Here is a 25,227-nt window from a genome sequence, read left to right as displayed (position 1 = left end):
GTGATACCCCCCCCCCCTTTTGCCACCGGGTTTTGGTGCTGGGGGGGGGGGTCTGTGCCACCCCCCGGCCTCGCTCCTCCCCACTGCAGCCCCCCCCCCCCTCGGTGCCTTCATCCTCCTCCTCTTCCTCCTCCTCCTCCGCAGCCCCCGCCTGGATCCCGCAGCTCCCGTCCCCACAGCAGGAGGAACCCATGGGGCCGCCAGGTGGGTGCTGACCCCTATGACGGGGGGGGGGGGGGGGTCAGATTTTTAGGGGTGGGGGGCACCATCAATAACCCCCCCCATAATGTGACCCCACGGGGCAGACAGCGCAGCCCCCAGGTGGGTGCAGACCCCCAACATGGCTGGGGGGAGGTCGGACTTTTGGGACTGGGGGCCACTATCAGTGAACCCCCCCCCCCCCCATCCCATTTGTGTTCCCCCCCATAGGGCACAACCTGAGCTGCGTGTCCTATAAGCACCCCAGCGTTCGGGGCAGCCTGCTGGGGGGGGAGCTGGGGGCAGCACCCAGCACCATTCGCTGCCCCCCCCGGCAATGCTGCATCGGGATCTGGAACCGCAGCCAGGCGCTGGTGCAGGGTGAGCCCCTATGGGGGGGCGGGGGGGTCGGGATGTGGGGGGGGCTGTGGGCTGAGCTGCCTTTGGGCACAGCTGTGTGTGTGGGGGGGGGGTCGGTTCACTCCCTGCTCTGACCTCGGCCTTGGGATGGGGCTGGGACGGATCAGGGCGGGGGGGGGGGAACAATAAGGGGGGGGAGCGTGGAAAGGGTGGGAATGGGGAGAGGACAGAGGGGGGTCCCAGCGATGGGGGGTCACAGGGGGTGGAGGGGAAAGGGGGGGTCCCAAGAAGGGGGTCTCCATCCTGCCCCCACCCCCCACCCCAGGGCAGGGGAAGGGGGTCCCTGGGGGTCCCCGCTGACATCTCCGCTGTCCCCAGGCTGCTGGGGGGGCGGGGGGGCCGCCTGCCCTTCTGCTGCGTGCACCCCCAGCCCCGCCGGACCCCCCGGAGCCGCCGTCCTCGTGTGTCTGTGCCACGGCCACCTCTGCAATGGGAACGTCAGCGGGAATGGGGGCGGCGGGGGGGCACGGGGCCGGGGGAGGCGCCCCCTGAGTCGGGTATGGGGGGCACATGGAGGGGCCCTATGGGAGGGGGGGTCTTTGGGGGAGTCCTGGTTGATGGAGGGGGGGTTGAGTGGGTACAAGGGGGGGTTCTGGGGGCTGGACATGGAGGGGGCTCAGAGGGACTCATGGAATTGAGGAGGGGACACAAAGCACCCATGGGGGGGGTAGGGGTCCTCAGGGTCTGTGGGGCTGTGGGGGGATGGAGATTCATAGGGGTGGTGTTGGGGTGGGGGGGTGGGAAGCCATGGGGGGGACTTGGAGCTGTAGGGGATTTCTGTGGGGTGGGGGACCCACAAAGGGCTACCAATAAAGGGGTGATGGGGTCCCTGCCAGGTTGGGGTGGGGGGGTCCCCAGGTGGGGGGTCCTGCTGTCACCGAGGTCTCTGTCCCCAGCTCCCAGCGCGGCGCCGTCTATGGGGACGCTGTGGCTGTGGGGCGCCGTCCCCCTCCTCCTCCTCCTCCTCCTCGCCTGCCTGGCTGCGCTGGGTAGGGACATTGGGGGACACGGGGGGGCACCCATCTGCAGAGCACCCCCAGCCCCACCTGGGGGGATGTGGGGCTCTGTGTCCCGTGGGTATGGGGTACCCAAATCCCCACTGCTGCTGTGGGTCCCCCCACGTGTCCCATCCCAACATTCCCAAAGGTCCCCAAGCACCAAAGGACCCCACTGCCCTGAGGTGGGGGGGGGTCCCTGGGTGTCACATCCCCCATATCCCCAGCGTGGGGGGCTCCTGTGTGTCCCCATGTGTCCCCATGTCCCCACGTCCCCCTTCCAGGGCACAGATGGACACGGGCTCAGATGGGTCGGACCCCACAGAGACGCCGGGAGCTCAGAGCCCCCCCAAAGCCCCCCAGCCCAGACCTCCCTGCACTGCGCTTCCTGCAGGTGGGGGGGCACCCACGGGGAGGGGGCACTGACAGGGGGTGGGGGGGGAGAACCCCTATCTGGGACCTGATATGGGGTGTGCAGCACTGGGGGTAATGGGGTCGTGATGTTTGGGGGCACCCATGGGTGCACATGGGCTCCCGGGGTGTGGGGGTGCTTAGAGCTGCTGAAGTGTGGGTCCTTGAGATGGGGACACAAGGATGTGGGGTCCATGGGGTTGGGGGCTCCTATGGGTGCATGGGGATGGTGGGTCCTTAGGGGTGGTGGTCTATAGGGTTGGTGGTCTGTAGGATGGTGGTCTATAGGGATGGTGGTCTATAGGATGGTGGTCCATAGGGATGGTGGGTCCATAGGGATGGTAGGCCCATAGGGATGGTGGTCTATAGGATGGTGGTCTATAGGATGGTGGTCTATAGGGATGGTGTTCTATAGGATGGTGGGTCCTTAGGGATGGTGGTCTATAGGATGGTGGGTCCATAGGGATTGTGGTCCTTAGGGGTGGTGGTCTATAGGGATGGTGGTCTATAGGATGGTGGTCCATAGGATGGTGGGTCCATAGGGATGGTGGTCTATAGGATGGTGGTCTATAGGGATGGTGGTCTATAGGGATGGTGGTCCTTAGGGGTGGTGGTCTATAGGGATGGTGGTCCTTAGGGGTGGTGGTCTATAGGTTGGTGGGTCCTTAGGGGTGGTGGTCTATAGGGTTGGTGGTCCATAGGGATGGTGGTCTATAGGGATGGTGGTCCATAGGGATGTTGGTCTATAGGATGGTGGCCCATAGGGATGGTGGTCTATAGGATGGTGGTCTATAGGGATGATGGTCTATAGGATGGTGGGTCCTTAGGGGTGGTGGTCTATAGGATGGTGGCCCATAGGGATTATGGTCCTTAGGGATGGTGGTCTATAGGATGGTGGTCTATAGGATGGTGGTCTATAGGGATGGTGGTCCTTAGGGATGGTGGTCTATAGTGATGGCAGCACCACGGCTGCTCAGGGATGTGATTTGTGGTCCTGTGCTCGTGTCCCCCCGTAGGTGCCGTGTTCCCCTTTATGGTCTCACACCCCCCCGTTGTTTGCAGGTGCTGCAGACCGGCCGTTTCTCTGCGGTGTGGCGGGGCACCCTGCAGCAGCGCCCGGTCGCTATCAAGGCTTTCGCTGCCGGTTCATCCCGGCGCTGGGCGGCAGAGCGGGCGGTGCATGAACTGCCACTAATGGAGCACGAGAACGTGGCCAAACTGCTGGGAACGAGGGGGGCCGGACCGTGCGCCAGGGGGGGGCTCCTGGTGCTGCAGCTGTACCCGGCTGTGAGTCAGACATGGGGGCGTCGGGGTGGGGGTCCAAGGGCTGCTGGGGGGGTGGATGGTTGTGCATGGGTGTGCATTGATGCATGTGGGTGTGCATTGATGCATGGTTGTGCATTGATGCATGTGGGTGTGCATTGATGCAGGTGGGTGTGCATCGATGCATGTGGGTGTGCATTGATGAATGTGGGTGTGCATTGATGCATGTGGGTGTGCATCGATGAATGTGGGTGTGCATCGATGCATGTGGGTGTGCATTGATACAGGTGGGTGTGCATTGATGCAGGTGGGTGTGCATTGATGCAGGTGGGTGTGCATTGATGAATGTGGGTGTGCATCGATGCAGGTGGGTGTGCATTGATGAATGTGGGTGTGCATTGATGCATGTGGGTGTGCATTGATGCATGTGGGTGTGCATTGATGAATGTGGGTGTGCATTGATGCAGGTGGGTGTGCATTGATGCAGGTGGGTGTGCATTAATGAATGTGGGTGTGCATTGATGCAGGTGGGTGTGCATTGATGCAGGTGGGTGTGCATTGATGCATGTGGGTGTGCATTAATGAATGTGGGTGTGCATTGATGCAGGTGGGTGTGCATCGATGCAGGTGGGTGTGCATTGATGCATGTGGGTGTGCATTGATGCAGGTGGGTGTGCATTGATGAATGTGGGTGTGCATTGATGCATGTGGGTGTGCATTGATGCAGGTGGGTGTGCATTGATGAATGTGGGTGTGCATTGATGAATGTGGGTGTGCATTGATGCATGGTTGTGCATTGATGCATGTGGGTGTGCATTGATGCATGTTGGTGTGCATTGATGCATGTTGGTGTGCATTGATGAATGTGGGTGTGCATTGATACAGGTGGGTGTGCATTGATGCATGTGGGTGTGCATTGATGCATGTGGGTGTGCACTGATGCAGATGGGTGTGCATTGATGCATGTGGGTGTGCACTGATGCAGGTGGGTGTGCATTGATGCAGGTGGGTGTGCATTGATGAATGTGGGTGTGCATTGATGCATGTGGGTGTGCATTGATGCATGTGGGTGTGCAGCCCACCTGGGGTGTGCTATAGGGTCAGTGGGGGTGTGCAGAGCGGTGGTGCAGCCCCACAGCAGCATTGCTCTGCATGCAGCTGCAGCGCACCCCGATGTGACCCCCGTGTCCCACACAATTCCCAACCCCCCCCCACCCCCCATATCCCCACCATATCCCCCCCAGGGCTCCCTGCAGCACTTCCTACGCCATCATGTCTCTCCATGGGCCGGTACCGTGCGCCTGGCGCTGTCCCTGGCGCGGGTCTGGCCTTCCTGCACCAGGAGCTGTGGCGAGACGGTGAGAAACACCCCCTCCCCTTTAACTCCCTCCCCCCTTAACCCCCCTTTAGCCCACTCCCCTTTTAACCTCCCTCCCCCCCTTTAACCTCCCCCTTAACCCCCCCTTTAACCCTTTAACCCCTCCCCCTTTTAACCCCCTCTCCACTTAACCCCCCCCCTTAACCCCCCCATTTAGCCCACTTCCCTTTTACCCCCCTCCCCCCCCTTTAACACCCCCCCTAGCCCCCCCTAACCCCCCTTAGCCCCCCCCTTAACCTTTCCCCTTAATCCCCACCTTTAACCCTCCCCCCTTAAAAACCCTTCCCCCTTTAACCCCCTCCCCCCTTTGACTCCCTCCCCCCTTTAACGCCCCCCTTTAGCCCACTCCCCTTTTAACTCCCCTCCACCTTTTAACCCCCCCCTCCCCTTAATCCCCCCCTTAATCCCCTCCCCCTTTAATCCCCCCCCATTTAACCCCCCCTTTAACCCCCTCCCCCTTTAACCCCCTTTCCCTTTAACCCCCCCCATTTAACCATCCCCTTTAACCCCCCCCCTCCCCATAACCCCCCCCTTTAACCCCCTCCCTCTAAGCTTAACCCCCTCCCCATTTATCCCCCCCCCATTAGGTCTGTACAAACCCCGCGTGGTTCACCGCGATCTCAGCAGCCAGAACGTGCTGGTTCGGCAGGACGGGACCTGCGCCATCGGGGACTTCGGGCTGGCCATGGCGCTACCGGCCCGAGCGACCGGAACCGGGCAGAGAACGGAGCAACTGCGGAGGGTGAAAAGGGGGGGGGATGGGGTGGGTGTGAGCAATGGTGTGAGCACGGCAATGGTGCAAGTACAGACCGGGTGTGAGCAGGGCTTCGGTGCAAGCATGGCCCTATTGCAAGCATTGCCCTGCTGCAAGCATAGCTTTGATGTGAGCATAGCTTTGGTGCAAGCATAGCCCTGGTGTGAGCATAGTCCTGGTGCAAGCATGGTGCTATTACAAGCATGGCCCTGGTGCAAGCATAGCTTTGGTGCAAGCATGGCCCTGCTGTGAGCACGGTCCTAATGGTGCAAGCATGGCCCTGGTGTGAGCACGGTCCTAATGGTGCAAGCATGGCCCTGGTGTGAGCACGGTCCTAATGATGCAAGCATAGCCCTGCTCTAAGCATGGCTTTGGTGCATACATGGCCCTATTGCAAGCATGGCTCTGCTGTAAGCATGGCTTTGGTGCAAGCATAGTCCTGGTGCAAGCATGGTGCTATTGCAAGCATGGTCCTGGTGCAAGCATGGTGCTATTGCAAGCATGGCTCTGGTGCAAGCATAGCTTTGGTGCAAGCATGGCCCTGGTGTGAGCATGGTCCTAATGTAAGCATAGCCCTGGTGCAAGCATGGCCCTGCTGTAAGCATAGCTTTGATGCAAGCATGGTCCTGGTTTGAGCATGGCTTTGGTGCAAGCATAGTCCTGGTGTGAGCATAGTCCTGGTGCAAGCATGGTGCTATTGCAAGCATGGCCCTGGTGCAAGCATAGCTTTGGTGCAAGCATGGCCCCTGGTGTGAGCATGCTCCTAATGTAAGCATAGCCCTATTGCAAGCATGGCCCTGGTTTGAGCATGGCTTTGGTGCATGCATGGCCGTGGTGCAAGCATGGCCCTGCTGCAAGCATGGCTTTGATGTAAGCATGGCCCTGGTGTGAGCATAGCTTTGGTGCAAGCATGGCCCTGGTGTGAGTATGGCACTGATGTAGGCATGGTCCTGGTGCAATCATGGCCCTATTACACGCATGGCCCTGCTGCAAGCATAGCTTTGATGCAAGCATGGCCCTGGTGTGAGCATAGCTTTGTTGCAAGCATGGCCCTATTGCAAGCATGGCTGTATTGCAAGCATGGCCCTGGTGCAAGCATAGTTTTGATGCAAACATGGCCCTATTGCAAACATGGTCCTGGTGCAAGCATGGTGCTATTGCAAGCATGGCCCTGGTGTGAGCATGGCTTTGGTGCAAGCACGGCCGTGCTGTAAGCGCTGTTTGCTGCTTTGCTGTTTGCTGCAGGCCGGCACCCAGCGCTATTTGGCCCCCGAGATCCTGGACGAGAGCCTGGACCTTCGCTGCTGGGGCCGTGCATTGCTGCAGGCTGATGTGTACGCGCTGGCGCTGCTGCTGTGGGAGATCCTGAGCCGCTGCCAGAGCCTGAGCCCCGGTGAGACCCCACAGAGACCCTGGGAGCCACTGCTGGGTCCATCGATTCCACCCGACCCAATGAGACCCCCCTATTCTGGGTCCCATCAATCCCACCCGACCCAATGAGACCCCCCTATTCTGGGTCCCATTGATCCAACTTGACCCTATAAGACCCCCCTATTCTGGGTCCCATCGATCCCACCCAACCCAATGAGACCCCCCCTCCCTATTTATTCCCCCCCACCAGGTGTCCCGGTGCCGGAGTTCCGTCTGGCCTATGAGGCTGAGTTGGGGGGCAGCCCCACGGCGGCGCAGCTCCGGCGGTTGGCGGTGGAGGAGAGAAGGAGACCATTGATCCCCACAACGTGGCACCGCACAGCGCAGGTAGGACCCCAACAAGGGGGAGGGGGGCACAGGGGGTCCCTGGGGTGCCCATGAGGGGGGGGGCACAGGGGGTCCCCCATGAAGGGGAGGGGGCCATAGGGCTGACCATATATTGGGGGGCCTCTGGGGTATCTTGGGGTGCTCAGGGGGTCCCATAGGAGAGGCTTTTATATGGGGGGGGGTGCCTGTGGGGGTCTGGAGGTATCTAATATTGGGGGCGGGGGGGTGGGGAACTGGGGGACTATGGATGTGCTGAGAGGTTTGGGGGTTCCATAGGGTGCCCAGAGTGACCCTATATGTGGGGATGGGGTTGTGTGCGTGGGGGGAGTGCCAGAAGGGGATTCCCCACTGGGGGTCCCACCTTAAGGCCGGGGGTCCCCAATGCCCCATCACTGACCGCTGGTTTGGGGGGGGGGTTGTACCCGCAGCCGTCGGGGGCTCTGCAGGAGCTGCTGGAGGATTGTTGGGACCCCGACCCCGAGGCTCGTCTGTCGGCTGAGCGCGCCCTGCAGCGCCTGCAGCGCCTGGCGGCCCCCCGGAACCACCAACACGGAGCTGAACGGGGTGAGGGACGGGATGGGGAAACTGAGGCACGGGGGGGGGGGGGGGCAAGATACAGCGGTACAGACAGACCAGGCCCCCAATGGGAGGAGCCAATAGAGATAAACACGCCCCTTCCCCGCTTCCTGCAGGGAGGGGCCGCGCTCGGAGCGGAGGCGGCGGAGGTGGGAGAGGAGCGGGAGGGACCCCCAGACCCCCCCACATCCCCAACCCCCCCCCCCCCCCCGTGTACCCTAAACCCCCCCACCCCCAATGCTTCTGCGCCCCTAAGTCTCCCTGCACCCCTATGTACCCCTATTGCTCCCCTCATATGTCCCTAAGCCCCCCAACCCCTCTGACCCCCCCATATCTCCCACCACCCTGACACCCCCCCCATATCTCTGAACCCCCTCCCCCCCCCCCAATCCCCTTTCTGGCACTGTGGGGGCACGTCCCCATACAGGAAGGGGGTGTTGTGGGTCAAAGCTCACCCCATGTTCCCCCATTTCCCCCCCCCCCCCATATCCAGGTCCCGGAGCAGTTTCCACTATGTGGGACCCCAATGCAGGTAAGGGGGTGGGGGGGGGGCTGGGTTGACCCCCAGAACTTGGGGGCAGCTTCACCTCTATCTCCTGCTCCCCCCTCCCCAGAGCTTTATGGGAGCTGGGTCCCCCCTCATTTCCTCCTTTCTCCCCCCAAACAGGGCAGCCACCCCCCCCCAACCCCGTGTACCCCCCACAGCCACCACCCCCCAACCCCTCCTACCCCCCCCACCCCACGGTCCCTCCTTACCCCCCTGGGCAGCCCCTGTGCCCCCCCACGGCTCCCCCAAGCACCCCCATAGCCCCCCCATACCCACCCAGCACCCCCCCGTACCCCCCCGGCTCAATCCTGCCCCCATCCGGCCCAACGGGACCCCCGGGCTGCCCCCCCCTCCATCCCCCCTATGCTGGGATGCCCCCCCTGGTTCCCCCCGGTCTGGACAAGAAGGCAGCAAAGAAGATGAAGAAGAGGATGAAGAAGGCTCATAAGAGGCACAAGGTGATGGGGGGGGGTTGGACACACAGGGTTTGGGAGGAGAGGGGGACACATTTTGGGGTCACCCCCCCAGTGCTCACAGTGTCCTGTTGCCCTGCAGCGCTCTTCGTCCTCTTCCTCCTCCTCCTCCTCCAGCAGCGACTCTGACTGATGTTAATGCCCCCCATGTCCTGGGGCCACCCGTGTCCTCCTGTGGGACCCCCCCCCATGTGCTGTGACCACCCATGAGCACCTCCAGGACCACCCAGCACTGCCGGGACCACCTGGAGCACATGAGCACCTGGGACCATCCGTGGCCACCCCATGTCCATGCAGACCACCCCATGTCCATGCAGACCCCCCCATGTCCATGTAGACCACCCTATATCCATGCAGACCACCCTATATCCATGTAGACCACCCTATATCCATGTAGACCACCCCATGTCCATGCAGACCACCCCATATCCATGCAGACCACCCCATATCCATGTAGACCACCCCATATCCATGCAGACCACCCCATATCCATGTAGACCACCCTATATCCATGCAGACCACCCCATGTCCATGCAGACCCCCCCATGTCCATGTAGACCACCCTATATCCATGCAGACCACCCTATATCCATGCAGACCGTCCTATATCCATGTAGACCACCCCATATCCATGCAGACCACCCCATATCCATGCAGACCACCCTATATCCATGTAGACCACCCTATATCCATGTAGACCCCCCCATGTCCATGTAGATCACTCTATATCCATGTAGACCACCCTGTATCTGGGTCCCCATCCATGACCCTCACAACCACCTGGAACCACCCACGACCACCCATTGATGATCCACGACCACCAGGAGCTGCCTGGGCCCACCCTGCCCGCCCCATATCCACATAGGACCCCTGTGACCCCCCCATATCCACCCTGTCCAGCTGGGAGCATCATGGCCGCCCACATCCCATTCCCCACCGTGTCCTATGCCCCCCATGTTCCTTCACCCCATGGGGCCTGTGCCTTGCGTGGATGCTGGGGGGTCTATTGGGGGTGGTCAGCATATTATGGGGTGTCACTGTGGGTCTGCCAGTCCCATTGTGGGGCTGCTGGGGCTCTGTGTTGTCCCAGCTGCCGGTGTTGCTGCTGCTGCCTCCCAATAAAGCCCAGAGAAGCCTCAGAGCCGTCTCCGAGCCTCCTTTGCGTCGAAGGGGGCGAACAACACCGGGGAGGGGGCGAACAACACTGGGGAGGGGGCGCCCATCGCTCCCTCTGCCCTTCCCCCACTCTCAGTCCTCCAGGCCGCAGGGGGCGCTCTACCCATCCTCGAGCTGAGCCCGGAGGTACTAACGCTGTGTGTGTGAGGGGGGGTGTGGGCGGAGCGTTGCCTCTCTGTCCCCGCCCCTCCTCGCCTCGCTGGTACGCGCCGTCCGTTTCCGGGTCGGGGCGGTTGTAAATCGGCCGCTCCCGCCGCCCCCGCCCAGACCCGTCGCGGCCGCCGCAGCAGGAGCAGCCGCCGCCTCCTCCGGTCGCCGCCATCCCGCCCGCCCCGCCGCACTCCCTCTTCCCCCCCCACCCACCCACCCACCTCCCTCCCCTTCCTCCCCGCCCTCCCTCCTCCCGCTCCGCCCGGAGCGCCCTTCTCCCGCCGTTACCGGCGCCGCTCCAGGTAGGCCCGACCTCCACCCCTTCAATACCCCCCCCCCCCGTCCCCGATCCCGCTCCCCCGTTCGCCATCCGCTTCTTTCTCCCGCTCCATCCGCGAAGCCGCGGCCTCGCGTAGCTCCGCCGTCCCGCCCTGCGTCGCACTGCGCGGGCCGCGCCCTCGCGCCAGCCCGAGGCCTAAGTGCGGCCTAGTGCGGCCTAGTGAGGCCTAGTGCGCGCCGCGCCGCCTCCAAAGGAGCGATGGGATGGAAGGGGGGGGGGGGGGGGGGGGGGAGCTGCCCATCCCCCAACGGCAACAGCGGGATAAGGGGATGGGGGGGGATAAAGGGGGAGATAAGGGGGATATAGGGGGGGATATAGGGGGGATAAATGGGGGGGGGGGGATAAGGGGGGGGTGGCGGTGCCGCGTGACGCACGTTGCCCCCCCCCCCCCCCCCCACTTCACCACGGGGGGGTCTGTGGGGGGGGGGGCGGTTATTTGTTACATTTAATTAGGGTTTTTTTTTTCTTCTTTATTTTTTTTCCGAAGATGTTTTAATTATATTTTTTTTATATACATATTTTAATTTTTTAATTTTTTTTTTAACGGAAATTCCCGATTTTTTTTCCTTTTTTTTTTTTTTTTTTTCCCTTTTTTTTTTTGCCCTCCCGTTTTTTCTCTCCCCCAAAAAAGGGCACGGTTGGATCCGAGGCCCATCGCGGGGGGGGGGGGGGGCGGTCCCGGCTCCCGGTCCCGGCCCCTTTAATCCCCCCCTTTTAACCCCCCCCCCCCCCCCCATCCTCCGAGTGTTTTCACACCCGTGCCCGCTCGGCTCCGACCCGCTGCCGCCCCCCCCCCCCTCGATTTCTCCTGTTCCCTCTTTGCCCCCCCCCCATCCGCGTGTTCCAGCCCCTCGTTTTGTGCTCTGGGCCCATTTCCGAGCTGGATTTTCCTCCTTCCCCCCCCCCCCCCTCATTTTTCGCCCCTTCTTTGCTCCCGTTCACCCCACAGGGCTCAGTTCCGCTCATTTCCTCCCCCCGAACTCCCTTCAATTTAAAGCAGCCCCCCCCCATCCCCTCGCTAAGGGCCGATCTTCCCCCACGTGCCTCGAGGGCCCCGGAGCTGAATCAAACTCGGGGGAAGTTTCCCTTTGCTCCGCTCTATTCAGCCCCATTCACCCCCCCCAACAACCGCGACCCCGCGGCTCCTTTTGTCCCCGTTGGACCGGCAGAACCGCTGCGATTCAACGCGAAACGTGAATGAGAAGCGGCGGCGGCACGTTGAGCTGCGGGAGGAGCAGCCGGCCGCCAGGAGGTCCCAAATCCCCCCATACCCTGCAATGGGGCTCCGTGCCCCCCCCCCACAGCCCCACTTATAGCCCTGCTTTATCTACACGGCTCTGACCCGGAATGTGGAGTTTTTGGGAGCTTTCTTTGCCAATAAACCTCCACGGTTTCCCCTTCCTAAAGCCTTTGCTCAGAGCTTGGCACGGCCCTGAGATCTTAATCCCGCTGCCCTTGCCCCGCTCTGCCCGGCTCAGCCTTTCTCTGGGGCTGGTTAAACTTTGATGAGGTTCTGAGCTGATAATGCAGAGCGAGGCTGAAACTCGGTTTATTTAGTTGAGCTTTTTGTAGTGTTTTTTTTTTGTTTAAGGGAGGTTTTGCAGAGCTGTTCTGTTCTGCTCTATGGCTGACCGTGTTTTGCAACTGCCGTCGGCTCGGGGCCGCAGGTTGTTTGAAACCTGATCGTGGGCTCATGTGGCTTTATCTGCTTGGAGAAAATCAACTTGGAAGCTGCTCCCAAAGCCCTCAGTGCAGGCGGAGCTGGGAGAAAGCTTTGGTTTTTAATCTCCCCTCAATAACCCGGCCCCCCCGAGTGGGTGAAATGGGGCAGTCGGTGTGTGAGGCTGCATGGGGGGGCTCCTCCTTGGGTGTGATGGTGGAGGGGCTTTGGGTTGAGGTGGGGGATAAGGGGGCCTGGATGTGCTCCCATCTGCTCTGAGTGGGGGAGAGGAGCCTCGTGGGGCTCCCAGCCCTTTGGGTTGCCCTAGGGGGGAGAAGGACCCTATATCTGTATAGGGAGAACTCCACGGGGATCCATGCGGGATGGGGTCAGACATATATGGGGAGGGGCCTCAAAGCTGCCCCCTCTCCTTCCCAGCTCTCACTACCCAGCGACCAAAGATCTGCCTGCTGACAAAGCCTGACCTGACCCAACGCAGCTCAAGATGGACACCGGTGTCATTGAAGGTGGATTAAATGTCACGCTCACCATCCGGCTACTCATGCATGGGAAGGTACGTGTGTGTGTGTCCCCCATTGATCCCCCCACATCCAGCCGAGCAGCCCCCCGTAGCACTGCTCCCCCTGTGTTTGTGCTCCCTCATCCCCCCCCACCTCGTGGCTGCCATTAGCCAGTGCAGTGAGGAATGTGCTCCTTGGCACCCGGCCGGGGCTGGGGCAGCTCGTGACGACTGAGGCAGCGCTTTAAAAGCGCAGCACATCAATAAAAATAACAGCGGGGGGGGGGGGGGGGGGGGCAGGGGAGGAATGAATGTAACCGTGGGTGCAGCCTCAGAGTGGCTGGGGGGGGCCTCCAGGGGTTTGTTTTGCCCCCAGAAGCTGCACTTTGTGCTGTGTAGCTGTGGGGATGCTGGTGGTGCTGGGGGGGGGGGCGGTTCTTGATGTGCTTCCTAATTGTTGCTTTTATTCCCCCCCCAGGAGGTCGGCAGCATCATTGGGAAGGTAAGAGAGCAGCAACCCCCCCCCCTCCCTATGCTCCCCCTTAACACCCTCCCCCCTTAGCACAGCCACGCTGACATCTCTCCCTTCTCTTTTTCTATCACAGAAAGGGGAGTCCGTGAAGAAGATGCGCGAGGAGGTGAGTCTTATGGGTGGGGGTGAAGGAAGGGGGGAGCTTTATGGCTAGGGATGGAGGGGGGAAGGGGGGGAGCTTTATGGCTGGGGATTGACGGGGGGGGGTTGAGCCTTATGGCTAAGGATGGTGGTGGGGGGTGAGCATTATGGCTGGGGGTTGTGTGGGGGTGAGCTTTATGGCTGGTGATGGAGGGGGGGCTTGAGCCTTATAACTAGGGATGGAGGGGGGGGTGAGCTTTATAGCTGTGGCTTGGGGGGGTGTTGAGCTTCATGGCTGGGGCTGGGGGGGCTGAGGGGTCCGCGGCCCTGCCGGCCTTGAAAGGAATTTTCTGGCTGCGCAGCACCGGCAGCAGATGGAGCCGGCGGACATGAGGAATGCCGGGAGATGTAGTCAGGGCTGGGGCAGGAAGCCAGCATGGCTAAGATGGCTGCCGGGCGCTGAGCAGAGGGAGGAGGGCGGCCTCGTGGCTCCGCGGGGCCCTGACGCCGCTTCCTTCCTTCCTGCAGAGTGGTGCTCGCATTAACATCTCCGAAGGGAACTGCCCCGAGCGGATCATCACCCTTGCTGGCCCCACCAATGCCATCTTCAAAGCTTTTGCGATGATCATTGATAAACTGGAAGAGGTGCGTCTGTGCTGGGAGCCTCCCCTTTGTGCTGCAGGGACGATGCTCAGCATTTTGATTTTCTTTTTACTTTTTAATTTTTCTGGACAAATTTGCCTCATGGAGCTGCTGTGTGGGGCTGGGAGCTGCCCCACAGCTCCTGGGGGGGGGCACGTGATCCTCCCTGTGGGTGAGGAGTGTTCTCTGAGCAGGGGCTGATCTTTGTCCTTCCTTGAGCAGAGTCCAGGGTTTAAGTATGATATTTCCCTCCTGAGTGCTCAGCCAACATTAAGTGTCTGCTTGCTGAGTGCTGGGGCCATGTGGGGGTTACCTGGGGCTGGGGACCCCAAAAACAGCATCAAACAGAGCAGGGCTTGGGATCCCTGCTTTCCTTCTTCTCTTGGACTGTCCTGATGCTTCCCTGCCTGAGTGTCTCCATGTGGAGTGGGGGCTCAGCCCCATATCCAGCCCTGCTGAGAAGGGGCCTGGGGGTCCTGCAGCACTGAAGGACGAGCTGCATCCCTACCTTGCTCCTACTGAACTGGTTGTCAGTAGGATTCTGATCCTAATCCCAGCTGTGGGAGTCAGGCCCTGCTCAGGACTGTGGTGTGAGGAGCTTTGGGCTTTTCAGGAGGGTGAGCTCCCTGCCTGCTCAAGGGGCAGAGCTCCTTGACCCTCCTCCCTCTTGTGGGGGCAGAGCTCCTGGTGCCTCATCCATTTGGATTCAGGATCTTCTCCCTGTCAGCACATCAGGCCCAAAAACCCCTGTACTCATGGGGATGCCCTGAAGGCTGTGAGTCCCAAACTGCTGCTGTCCTGGAAGCTGATAACCTCCTGGTTGTCGCTGCTGGTGCTCTGAGCCAGGGGCTCAGCGAAAGCTTTTATTTTAGTAGGTCAGCTGAGCCCAGCCGTGCGCCTCCCCTCCCCCTGCCCAGATATGACGGCTGTAATCAGCGCCCGCCTTGTTTTCACTGAGCTTTCATCCCCATTATGGCTAAGAGCTGAACTGGGAGCTGTCTGCAGGGGAGGCCGAGCCCCCAGCCCCTCATCTCTTCAACACAGCTGGTTCCCATTCAGTGGTGGCTTGACCCAGTGCCTCTGCGTTGGGCTAGTGGGGATTAAAACCCAATTTAACCATCATGGCAAGCCACAGAGTTTGGCTGCTTTCACCTTCTCAACAACATGGCAGTATCGATTCCTGCATGCTAACAAAGCTCTGAAAAATAGGATGGGTTCCAACATCACATTGGCACAACCAGCCCCATTCTCTGATGAAGGTCCTGCACCAAACTGGTCTCTCTGAGCAACTTCTCCTCCTCACAGGACATCAGCAGCTCCATGACCAACAGCACGGCTGCCAGCCGGCCCCCGGTCACCCTCCGGCTTGTGGTGCCTGCCAGCCAGTGTGGCTCCCTGATTGGAAAAGGAGGCTGCAAGATCAAGGAGATACGAGAGGTGGGTGCTGCTGGCTGCCCTGCTGGTGATGTACAGAGCCAGTGGGTGGTGGAGGGGGCAAAAACCTGTGTGTGCCCCTCATAATTGGAACCGCATAGTGTAGAGACAGCATCACTTGGCCCTTTTTAAAAAGCCCCTTGTATTTTTAGTGTGTGTGAAACTGAGACTGGGTCAGAGCCTCCCCTTCCCGGCACCGTCCCCTGTCGCGGGATGCTTGGCTTCCTGCTACTCTCCATTCCTCTCCCTAGGCTTTTTCCCAGCTGGCGGGGGGGGGATGCATGCCAGCAGCCTGCCAACCCCCGGCTCTCAGTGAGAAAGGCATGTAATGCTGCTTAGTGCTGGGTGTCACTGACCCTTGGCCACCAGGGATTAACCCTGTCCAGTTCTGCTCGCAGCAGAGATGGGCTTGACTTGGGTTACAGAGGAAGGGCCGCAGCCTCGTTCCTCCTGACCGAATTATTTCCAGCTCGGATTAAAAGGCATTATTTTGAGGGAGAAGGGGGGCACTTTTGGCTATGTATAACTCGGCCACGAGGTTGCTGGCTGCAGTGAGCTCACTGTCCTCCCCGGGTCTGACTGTTTATTTTTATCCTTAAACTTTGCAGAGCACGGGGGCACAGGTCCAGGTGGCAGGAGACATGCTGCCCAACTCGACCGAGCGAGCCATCACCATTGCTGGGATCCCACAGTCCATCATTGAGTGCGTCAAACAGATCTGCGTTGTCATGCTTGAGGTAGGGCCCCCCCCAGCCGTGTGCTGGGCCCCCGGGGACACGTGTGAGGCGCAGGGGATCCCTCTGCCCTTTCTTGGCTGTGCCCCCCTGAGGACAGGGGAGCAGCTCCTGGGGGATAAAGGGATAGTGGGGGATTACAGGTGAGCCTTGGAGCTGCTTAAAGCTGGGGTTGAGCTGTTCCTCTTGAGCTCCTGCCAGCTGATGGTGTTGTTTGCTGCCCTGGTGAGCAGTGACGCCGAGCAGCAGCATTCCCATGTCCCAGCACAGCGCTACAACCCCCCCCATGCTCAGTGCATGGAGTGGTGAATAAATAGGATTGTTTGCAGCCTTCAAGGCTCAGCCGGGCTCTGTGCCCTCCTGAGAGCAGACTCACACTTGAATTGAAGTGTTGGGTGCTGGGAGGGGGTGGCTGGCAGCGCTCGGTGTCTGATGTCCCTTCTCTGCTGTCACCCAGTCTCCCCCGAAGGGCGTCACCATCCCGTACCGACCCAAGCCATCCAGCTCTCCCGTCATCTTTGCAGGCGGTCAGGTAAGGCCTCTGCTCAGCTCTTGGGGTGTGGGGAGGGGGGGGGTCTGTGTGTCTGTGTGGCTGGTGGGGGGGTGGAGGGGGAATACAAGCTGCCACACCACCAGCGCACATCAGCTGCTCTGCGTGCCTGTCACCCACACCGCTTCCTCCAGCACGGGGCAGCTCTGCTTGGCCTCGGCCTCCCAGAGCCTGCTCTGAGCCTCACTGAGCTCGCTGCAGGAGGGCAGAGATGGGGGGAGCTGGGGGGGTTAATTTGGGGAGGGGGTGGTGTTGTCAGTGCTCCTGGAGCAGCCGGGTGGGGGGAAACCCGATGTGGTGGTCGGAGGTTTGAATTGGGACGAGACTCCAGCTGCCAAAGCCAGTTGTCCCCTCTATGGGACCGGCTCTGATGACTCGGTGTGACCTGTGTGGGTGACTGGCCCAGAGATTGGGGGTTCTCTGCTCTCTGGGGCTGGCTCTTAGGGTGCAGAGGCTCAGCCTGTGCCTTGGGCTGGGTTGGAGCGTAGAAAAGCTTCGTCTTGGCGAGGGGGGGGTGTCAGATAGAAGTAGCCTTAAGGGATCGGGGATGCAGCCCCTCTCGTGCTGAGCTGATCCTGGGGAGTCGCTTGCCCTGCCTTGGGGATGTGCTGGCAGTGGCAGCTGCCTCAGGCCGCCCCATTGCTGTAGCCATGGAGCCAGGCGCTGCCATTACAGGCAACAGGGCTCCCTTGGGGTCCTGTCTGCTGTAAAGCCCCGAGTCCCCCAGAGCTTTGGGGCTGTGCTGGTCCCCGCTGGGTGAGAGAGGAGGTTGGGGTGTGAGGGTCACTGCTCCCCACCCCCCAGTTCCCAGGGCTGCCATTTCCACTTGGAGCAACACAGGGCAACTCGCAGATGCATCTGCTGCCTCCGTGCTGCCAGAGAGGCCCCCCCAGGGTGGGTGCACGCTGATGAGGGGGCCCGGAGCCCCCCTGCCATCAGCCTCGGGGTCCTGCTGTAAGGCAGAGCCACGGCCACGCAGACCGGATCCGATGCTGCAGCTGGGGTGGAGAGCTGCAGGCAGCCTCCCCTGGAGCCGGGCCTCTGAGTGCCACCCTGCGCTTGTCAGGGGACGGAGCCGCTGCCGTCCCCTCCCCACCCTCGCCTCAGCACCCCCCACCCCTCGCCCTCCCTGCCTCTTCCTTCCCCCCCTTGACCCTGGTCAGCCCCCGCTCTCCGACAGCTTCTCCTGCCACTCTGCACCTGGGGGGTGACGCCGGGCGAAGCCTCCCGCCCCCTTTGCCAGCGGAGGGTCGGACCGTGCAGCCCCCCCCCGGTGCTGGAGCCGGCCGCCATCCCCTTTAGAGCAGTGAGGAGCAGGCTCCCGACAGCCACGCATCTCTTCCTTCCCTTTCCCTTTTTCTCCCCTCCTTGTCTTCCATCCCTCTCCCCCGGCCCAGGGCCAGCCCGCTGCAGCCTTCCGGGCCCGCTCCTGGTGGTGTTGTGCTCTGTGTCGCAGCTCAGAGTCGTGCGTAGAGCAGGGTTAGCCCTCGGAAGCAGAGCTAATGGCGATGTGACTTTGGTGTTAGCGGAAGGTTTCGGATTGACAGCCCTGGAGACTGAAGTCCTCTAATTTATCCACAGGACAGGTACAGCAGCGGCAGTGCGAGCTACCCCCACACCGCCCCATCCATGTGCCTCAACTCTGACTTGGAGGGACCACCTCAGGAGGTGAGAGGGGAGTTCAGTCTCCACGGCCCGTTCAATCCTTGGCCTCTCTGAGACTGCCAACAAGGGTGGCATTCCCTGTCCCCGTCCCCCAAAACCCGTCACGGTGGCTTTTGTGCTGTGGACTCCTGTCCACTTGGGAAACTGGACTCTGAGCCCACCAACCTCTCCTCACGCAGGCCACCCGGCAGCCACTGCATGGCAACGAACTTGGGCCAATTCCAGCCTGGGCTGCAGTTCTTCCGGTGACCTGGAAGTGAGGCTGTGTACCCCCCTCTCCCCTGCCTCTCCTGTCCCCCCTGCCCGGCCCCCCACCTTAGCCAGCCAGGCCCCAGCCAGTGACTCGCCCTTTCTGGGTAGCTTCAGGAGGAATCTGAAGTCTGTGGCTGTCCCTTAACCTCGAGACGAGGACTCGGCAGGTCAGGCGCTCAGCCTCATTACCCCCCCGAATGCCTCTCTTTGCCTTGTCTAGCATCGGTTAGCCAGCTCCAGCAGTGACCTCTAGCTTGCCCGGCGACGTTTCCTAGGCGTGCGGAGTGACGAGAGGACTCGGAGCGGGACTTTTTGGGGGGCTGCTGGGCCGGGGAAGGAGGGGCCGGGAGCTAGCAGGGCTGGTGGGCGCTGGAGACCCTCCCCTGTCGGCGAGGCGGGAGGCGCAGGGCTGTAGAAGCATTGTCGGACTCCACCACACCATACATCTTCATCCAGATCCCAGCCGTTCTGTTTGTCTGCCACCTTTTTTTGGGGGGGACGGCGCCATACTGTCCACTCCCTCCCTGTAACTGCCACCTAAGGCCAATTCGAGTGACCTTCCCGTCTAGAAACCGCTTGTTACAGCATTATCCGTCCCCTGCCTCTCCCTGCCCCACTTCCCTTGCCCCGGAGAACTCTCCGCCTTGGCTCTCTGACTTCCTGGCTAGTTGAAATGTCTGTCCCTGGGTGGCTGTCCGATGGTTGTTAATAGGACTGTTTTCCTCCTTTTGTAGGCCTATGCCATTCAAGGACAGTATGCCATTCCACAGCCAGATGTAAGTTTTTGTTTACACTTCTTGTTTGAAATCCACCCTTCTTCCCCCTTGGCAAAATTTTCTCGTGCTTTCTGGACTCGAGGAGCCGGCAGCTCGGGCTCAAACTCGATCTGATCCAAACTCCCCCCCAAAAAACTTCGCCCTCCTGCAGCCAGCTTCACCCGGGCTCAGATCTCTCCTTTTCCTCCTCCCCTTTTCTCTCTGACGATCCCCTCCTCCCCCTGCCCCCCCCTCCCCCTGGCTGGCATTTCACTCCATCTTTCCCTCTTGAATTTGGCACATCACGGTGGCTCTCCTGGGGCAGGGGACAGCCGAGCCTCGCAGGTGGCAGTGGAGGGGGGGATCTGGCCTGGCCCAGGCTGCCGCCAGCCTGTATGGGCCGCTGGGGACAGGAGAGCAGAGCAGTCCAGGTGGTGACCACCCCCCCCCCCCTTTTCCCCCCTTTCCCCCCTCACCGTGGGCACCGTCCCTGCTTGCTGGGATGCCGCCCTCCTCTGGCAGCCATGCTCATCCCGTAGGCTCGTTGCAGGCTTGGCATGGGGCTGATCTCATCTGATGGCGCCCTTAGAGCAGTGAGGGGGGGGCTGTGTTGAGGAGGGGTAGGAGGACGCTGTGCTCTGAGCTGCTGCAGGGGCTGCACATCGCTCCAGGCTCCATCCTGACCCTCCCTCCATCGCATCCCTCTCCCCCACGCTGCTCCCTGCATGGTGTGGTGTGAGCACCCTGCGAGCTCGTCTCTCCTGCTCCTCTTTGCTCGTCTCCCCGAGCTCCTCTCATAGCTCCTTGCTTCTCCTGGGGGGTGGGTGCAGCCCCCCAGCCCACTCCTGGCCCAGGGTGGGGGGAGGCCTTTGGTTCCGCTCGCTGTGTCCGTGTACCCGCCGCGTGGTCCTGGCCCTGCTGGGTTTGGGGAATAGCTAACATCAGCTTTTCTTTCTCTTTCTCTCTCTCTTCCCTCCAGCTGACCAAGCTGCACCAGTTGGCAATGCAACAGTCACACTTTCCAATGTCTCATGGCAACACTGGATTCAGTGGTATGGAAACTCCTTCTCTCTTCTCTGTGTTAACGTGGGCCAAAGGCCAACCTGGGAGCCGGGCTCCCTTCTAAGCGGGGCCTTTACACGGGGTCTTGTGCTCAAAAACAAACCCAAAACCACATAGTGTGAATGGTGAGGTCTAGCCAGGTAACCATCTCTCATGTTACATCTGGGGACAGCTATGGTCTCTGCACCCCCCACCCCCTGCATAGGGCAGATCAATGAGCAGGCAGGGTCTCCATGCTGCTTTGCTCCCCCCCACCCCATCCTTCATGGCTCTGCCAATGCTCTGGGGACCCCTTGGCCTGCAGCTCCTGCTCTCCTCCCTCCAGCTGCTCCAGCGCTGACTGCTGAGCTGCACCAAATTTGCTGGTAGCGTTTGCTGAGGTGGCTGCGTTTCCATTTGGGACTCTAAAAGTGAGACAGCCAAACTTATTATCACCTATGTCTTAACAGGCATTGAGTCCAGCTCTCCAGAAGTGAAAGGCTATTGGGGTAATGATTAAAACACAAAATATTGTGGATTAATACTGGCCGGGGTCTCCCTGTTAATTGCTGCCCGCCTTGTTGCACGGGTAGAAGGGGCTGGGGGGGTCCAGGGGAGCTGCTGGAGGTCCTGGATGGCCCCAGGAGTGTCAGTTTGCACTCTGGATTCTGGAGAGCAGTCAAAGGGCTCAGCTGTGTGATGCTGTTAAAAGCCTTGAGCACAGAGAGCCTCCCACACTTCACCCATAGGCAGCCCCCCCCCTTTCCTGCCCCCACAAACCTTTAGCCCCGGATGGCATTTAGCAGCACAGCCCCTGCCTGGTGCTGCAGGGGTCACTGCTGTGTCTGTGCTGAGCTGCCAGGACCCTGCAGTGAGGTCTGAGCTCCCGCAGGGGGGCAAAGTGCAGAGTAAGAAACATGAGCAGCATGGTGGGGCCTGGCTGACACAGCACTGCCCTGCTGGGGTGAGGGAGCAAAGCCATTGGTGTGATGGCCCCATGGAGATGGGGTGCTGCCCCACTGCAAAGGAGAGCTTGTGGTAGAAACGGGGGGTGGGAGGGGCAGCAGGTGAGTGGGGAGGGGGCTCAAGTAACTTCACCACTTGCTCTGCCCTTCCCCTCCTGTCTGAGCTGTCTCTGAGGTGGCTGTGAGACCAGCAGTGAGTGCTGGCTGCCCGCTGTGCCCACACCCCCCCATAGCCCCCCTGACCCCCACCGCCCCCCTGACCCTGTCCTGCTTTGTCTCGTGTCTTTTCAACAGGTTTGGATGCTTCTGCTCAAACCACTTCTCATGAACTCACCATTCCAAATGATGTGAGTATCTGCACCCTGCCCTATGAGGGGCGGCGTGGGGGGGTCAGCAGGATCTGTGCCCCCATGAGATGGGTGTGGGGCTGCCCCCCCTGCCTGTACTCATGGCAGTGCTGTGAGTGATGGCAGCACAGCAGGCAGCTCCTTGGGCTGCTCTGTTCATCCCTCTTCCTTCCAGCCAGACTGAAGGCAGAAATCTCCATTTATTTTGTTATTCTCCTGCCATTTTACATTGAATCACAGAACAGCTTTGGTTGGAAGGGGCCTTAGGGCTCGCTCAGCTCCAGCCCTATGCCCTGGGCTGCTCCCACCCCTCAGTTAATGCAGGGACCCCCTCAGTTAATGCAGGGACCCCCTCAGTTAATGCAGGGACCCCTCATTTAATTCAGGGACCCCTCTGTGGCCCTGAGCTCCCCCTGGGAAGGGGCACCCACAGCTCTTTGGGTGCAGAGCTCCCTCCCCGCATCTCACCTCCCTCTCCCCAGTTTCACTTTGAAGCCATTCCCCCCCATCCTGTCTCTGCCTATTTAAGTGTCTCTCCTTACAAAGGAGCTGGAAGGGGTTTAGATCCCTCCTGGGAGCCATCAGCCCCACCTTAGGGTGATGCCCCCTATGGGTGATGGATGGGGACGGGGTGCTCTGCCCATTGATGATGAGTGCTAACGAAGCTGCTGTCTCCCCGCAGTTGATTGGCTGCATCATTGGGCGTCAGGGCGCCAAGATCAATGAGATCCGCCAGATGTCCGGGGCGCAGATCAAAATTGCCAATCCAGTGGAAGGATCTACTGACAGGCAGGTTACCATAACTGGATCTGCAGCGAGCATTAGCTTGGCCCAGTATCTAATTAATGTCAGGTGAGTCTCCATCACGAGGTGGCGCGGGGGGAGGGCTGGGACCACCCTTGTGCCCCCAAGCATGAGCGGAAGGGGCTTCCCCCCCCCCCCCCGTCCCCATCCCTGTGCCCTCCCTTCCCTATGCCTGCGCCCTGCTGCGATCGCCTCCTGCTCTCCATGGAGCTGTAGGACGAGGGAAGGCTGCAGTGGGTCGTGGCTGTGGGGCTGAGGGGACCCTGGGGTCCCTGGAGCTGCATTGGGGTCTCAGCAGTTTGACTGGTGCGTTTTGGATCCGTTGCTTTCTGTGCTGGGGGGGGGATCCAGGTGGGATCCCCAGCAGCTCCCAGTGGGATGTGGGGATCCCGGGGATCCCTATGGATGTCTGAGCAGCAGATTTAAGCCTTGGGGACCGCTGTGTTCCCCATGGGGTCTGCAGTGCTGTGGGGTGAGGGATTGGGCCCTCATGGCTGCATTGAGGCCTCCAGGTGTGTGGATGTGTCTCGTGGTGAGCGATAGGGCTGGAGTTAGGGCTGGAGTTAGGGCTAGAATTAGGGCTGGAGTTAGGGCTGGAATGAGGCTGCATTGGGAGCCTCAGGTCTGGTGCTGGCTGTGGGGCTGCAGGGCTGTCCCTATGGAGGAGCAGTCAGCCCCACTTTAACTCTTCTCATCCCCCCCCCCCCTCTCCCCGAGCCCGGCGGGTTTGGCTGTTTGTCCTGTGCTTCCTCTCTGCTCTTCCCACCCACCCACCCGTTTTTTTGTTCCTTTTCTCCTCTGTTACAGTTTAGAAAGCGCTAAACCCTCCTCCCAGGCAGCCTCCGTCACGATCCCTGACCACCTCAGCATCAACCTCTCTCAACCCTCCACCCCTTCTTCTTCTTCCTCCTCCACCACCACCCCCTCGCTCGTCACTGCGGGGGTCTCGGACGCACCCACCAGCCTCCCCAACCCTCTTCCGAGCGCCCCTTGTGTCTCCAGTCTGCTTGGCATGAAACCTGTCCCTCTGCTGGCTCTAAATGTTGTGTCTGCTGCTAAGGGTGCTGCCTCCAGCCCGGCCGTGCCGTGCGTTACTAACAAACTCAAAGCGGAAAAGCAGAGGTTCTCTCCTTACTGAGCCATAGGGCAGCTCTCAGATCTCATTGCCCCCTATGGGACCCCCCCCCTCATTGTGATATTCCTTATACCCCCCCCTCCCCTCATTTTCTGGCCTGTTGGTTTCCTCTCCCATACCCTGGAGCTCCGTCCTCCCTCCATCCATCCACCTGAGCTTTGCAGCCCTCACTTTGTTGCATTTCTGGGCTATTTTTCCCCCCCTTTTCTCCTTTTTTAGTAGCTTGGTTGCAGTTGGGGGGGGGCACAAGGGGGTTTGGTTGGGGGTGGGGGTCGTTATATGAATAAATGAGTCTGGATTTCATTGCATTCCCGGTTCCGTGTCCCGCGGGGTCGCGGCCTGGCTGTCTCTTTCATGTCTGTACCTGTAATAAAGTTGCCACGGTGAGAACGTGCTCTGCAGCTCTGTGCTGGGGGGGGGCTGAGCCCTGTATGCGGGCAGGGGGTTCCCTATGGCAGAGGGGGGCTCACAGCCACCCCCCGTTTGAGGGAGGGGAGGAGAAGCTTTGAGGTGCAGCTTTGGGGGCGCTGTGCTCTATCCCCCCCCATCCCCTTCCCCACATCCCGCTGGTCCCTTATGGGTTCCCCCATTCCCTCCCTGCTCTTGGGGTCTTGATGTGGGGGGGAGAGGGGGATATTAATAAGGGGGGGGGGGTCCTCATTGTCCAACTGGGAGCTCCACCTGCAGTGCTGCAGGCGGCACTGAGGGTCTCATCCCTGCATCCCCCCCACCCCCATCACTGCCAGCCCCGCAGCTGGTGGGACCCCCCCCCCATCCCTCCCCATTCCCCCCCAGCTCTGACTGTGTTCTTCCTTGCAGGCTCTCCTCCGAGACCGGGGGCATGGGAAGCAGCTAGGAGGGCCCCGGCGCGGCCTGCGGACCCCTCGGCCTCCACCACCACCACCACCACCCACCGTGTTCCCTTTAGCAGCAGCCCCAGGTTTTAAACTAGTTTGTAAATTTCTCGGTTCCTCCCATTGCTCCGCGCCGCTCATCGGATCCTCCACTCGGATTTGGTTTTATTTTTTGGGTTGGTTTCTTTATCATTTTGACCCCCCCCCTCCTTTAACCCCACCCCCCTCATTCTCTGTTATGGTCGGTTTCAGTTTCCATTACAGCCTTTTATTTTGCTCCATCTTAGTTTGATTCAAGCTTCTTTCTCCCCCCCCCCCCTCCCCATCCCTAACCCCCCCCCCCCCCACTTTAAACCCTGTTTCTTTTTGGCTCATGGCGTTTCTGTTTCGTCCCGTCGTTGTTCTATTAAGAGTTTGGATGAGCGACACATTTCAGTTTCAGTTCTGTTGTAAAAAAAAAAAAAAAAATAAGAAAAGAAAAAAAAACGGCAGGAGAAATTTTTCAGGAAAAAAAAAACGGGAAAAAAAATTAAAAAAAAAAAATTAAAAAAAATAAAAAAATAAATAATAATAATTAAAAAAAAAAAACCCAAAAAAAAAAATAAAATAAACGAGGCTGGGAGCTTCTTCTCAACAGAAACCGCAGCGCCTTTCCCTTATCACAGCTACCTCCCTTATCTTTAACCCCCCCCTTCCTTCCATTATAGGGTGGGGGTCCCTCTATTGCCCCCCTTTTGGGGGGGGGGTGATGGTAAATCCAGCCCCCTCATGTTGTGCCCTATGCTGCTCTATTGTGCCCCCCCAAAGTGCTCCCAGT

At 60.3% G+C, this 25,227-nt stretch overlaps 2 protein-coding genes across 9 annotated transcripts; both read left to right on the top strand.

Annotated features, from left to right (window-relative positions):
• The first annotated feature begins 115 nt into the window (after positions 1-115).
• Positions 116-9,912, top strand: AMHR2 (anti-Mullerian hormone receptor type 2). The gene is given in 15 exon segments (XM_085534156.1): positions 116-204; positions 430-579; positions 937-1,110; positions 1,515-1,607; positions 1,898-2,007; positions 3,087-3,311; positions 4,532-4,604; positions 4,607-4,645; positions 5,253-5,407; positions 6,665-6,812; positions 7,041-7,177; positions 7,606-7,741; positions 8,247-8,285; positions 8,421-8,758; positions 8,856-9,912. Coding segments are annotated over 15 exon segments (1,881 nt in total). The 5' UTR covers positions 116-191; the 3' UTR covers positions 8,907-9,912.
• Positions 9,913-10,214: 302 nt separating this feature from the next.
• On the top strand, positions 10,215-24,691 carry PCBP2 (poly(rC) binding protein 2). Of its 8 annotated transcripts, none has more exons than XR_014941381.1 (15): positions 10,215-10,401; positions 12,538-12,673; positions 13,098-13,121; positions 13,225-13,257; positions 13,761-13,877; positions 15,180-15,311; positions 15,917-16,045; positions 16,500-16,574; positions 18,174-18,260; positions 18,437-18,513; positions 19,244-19,285; positions 20,244-20,316; positions 21,565-21,617; positions 22,300-22,469; positions 24,376-24,691. XR_014941381.1 is itself a non-coding variant. In XM_085534152.1 (15 exons), the coding sequence occupies exons 2-15, from the start codon at positions 12,605-12,607 to the stop codon at positions 24,410-24,412; spliced, it is 1,107 nt and encodes a 368-aa protein (XP_085390278.1). In that variant the 5' UTR covers positions 10,215-10,401; positions 12,538-12,604; the 3' UTR covers positions 24,413-24,691. The 8 variants fall into 8 exon arrangements, 6 of the variants coding, with proteins under 6 accessions (XP_085390278.1, XP_085390281.1, XP_015705875.2 ...); XR_014941382.1 differs by having other exon boundaries at positions 18,437-18,676; XM_085534152.1 differs by having other exon boundaries at positions 18,437-18,502.
• The last annotated feature ends 536 nt before the right edge of the window (positions 24,692-25,227 follow it).

Source organism: Coturnix japonica, unplaced genomic scaffold, assembly GCF_054131305.1.
Source record: "Coturnix japonica strain WE unplaced genomic scaffold, WE-NBRP24 Scf078, whole genome shotgun sequence".
In the NCBI taxonomy this organism is placed as follows: Eukaryota; Metazoa; Chordata; class Aves; order Galliformes; family Phasianidae; genus Coturnix; species Coturnix japonica.
This window is presented reverse-complemented; position numbering and strand designations above follow the sequence as displayed.

Bases quoted from the DNA above. Each gene is read 5' to 3' on its own strand.
- PCBP2 (XM_085534155.1), top strand. From the start codon at position 12,605: ATGGACACCGGTGTCATTGAAGGTGGATTAAATGTCACGCTCACCATC. The intron at 13,258-13,760 runs GTGAGTCTTATG...TCCTTCCTGCAG, and splicing joins TGAAGAAGATGCGCGAGGAG to AGTGGTGCTCGCATTAACAT. The intron at 20,317-21,564 runs GTATGGAAACTC...TCTTTTCAACAG, and splicing joins TGGCAACACTGGATTCAGTG to GTTTGGATGCTTCTGCTCAA.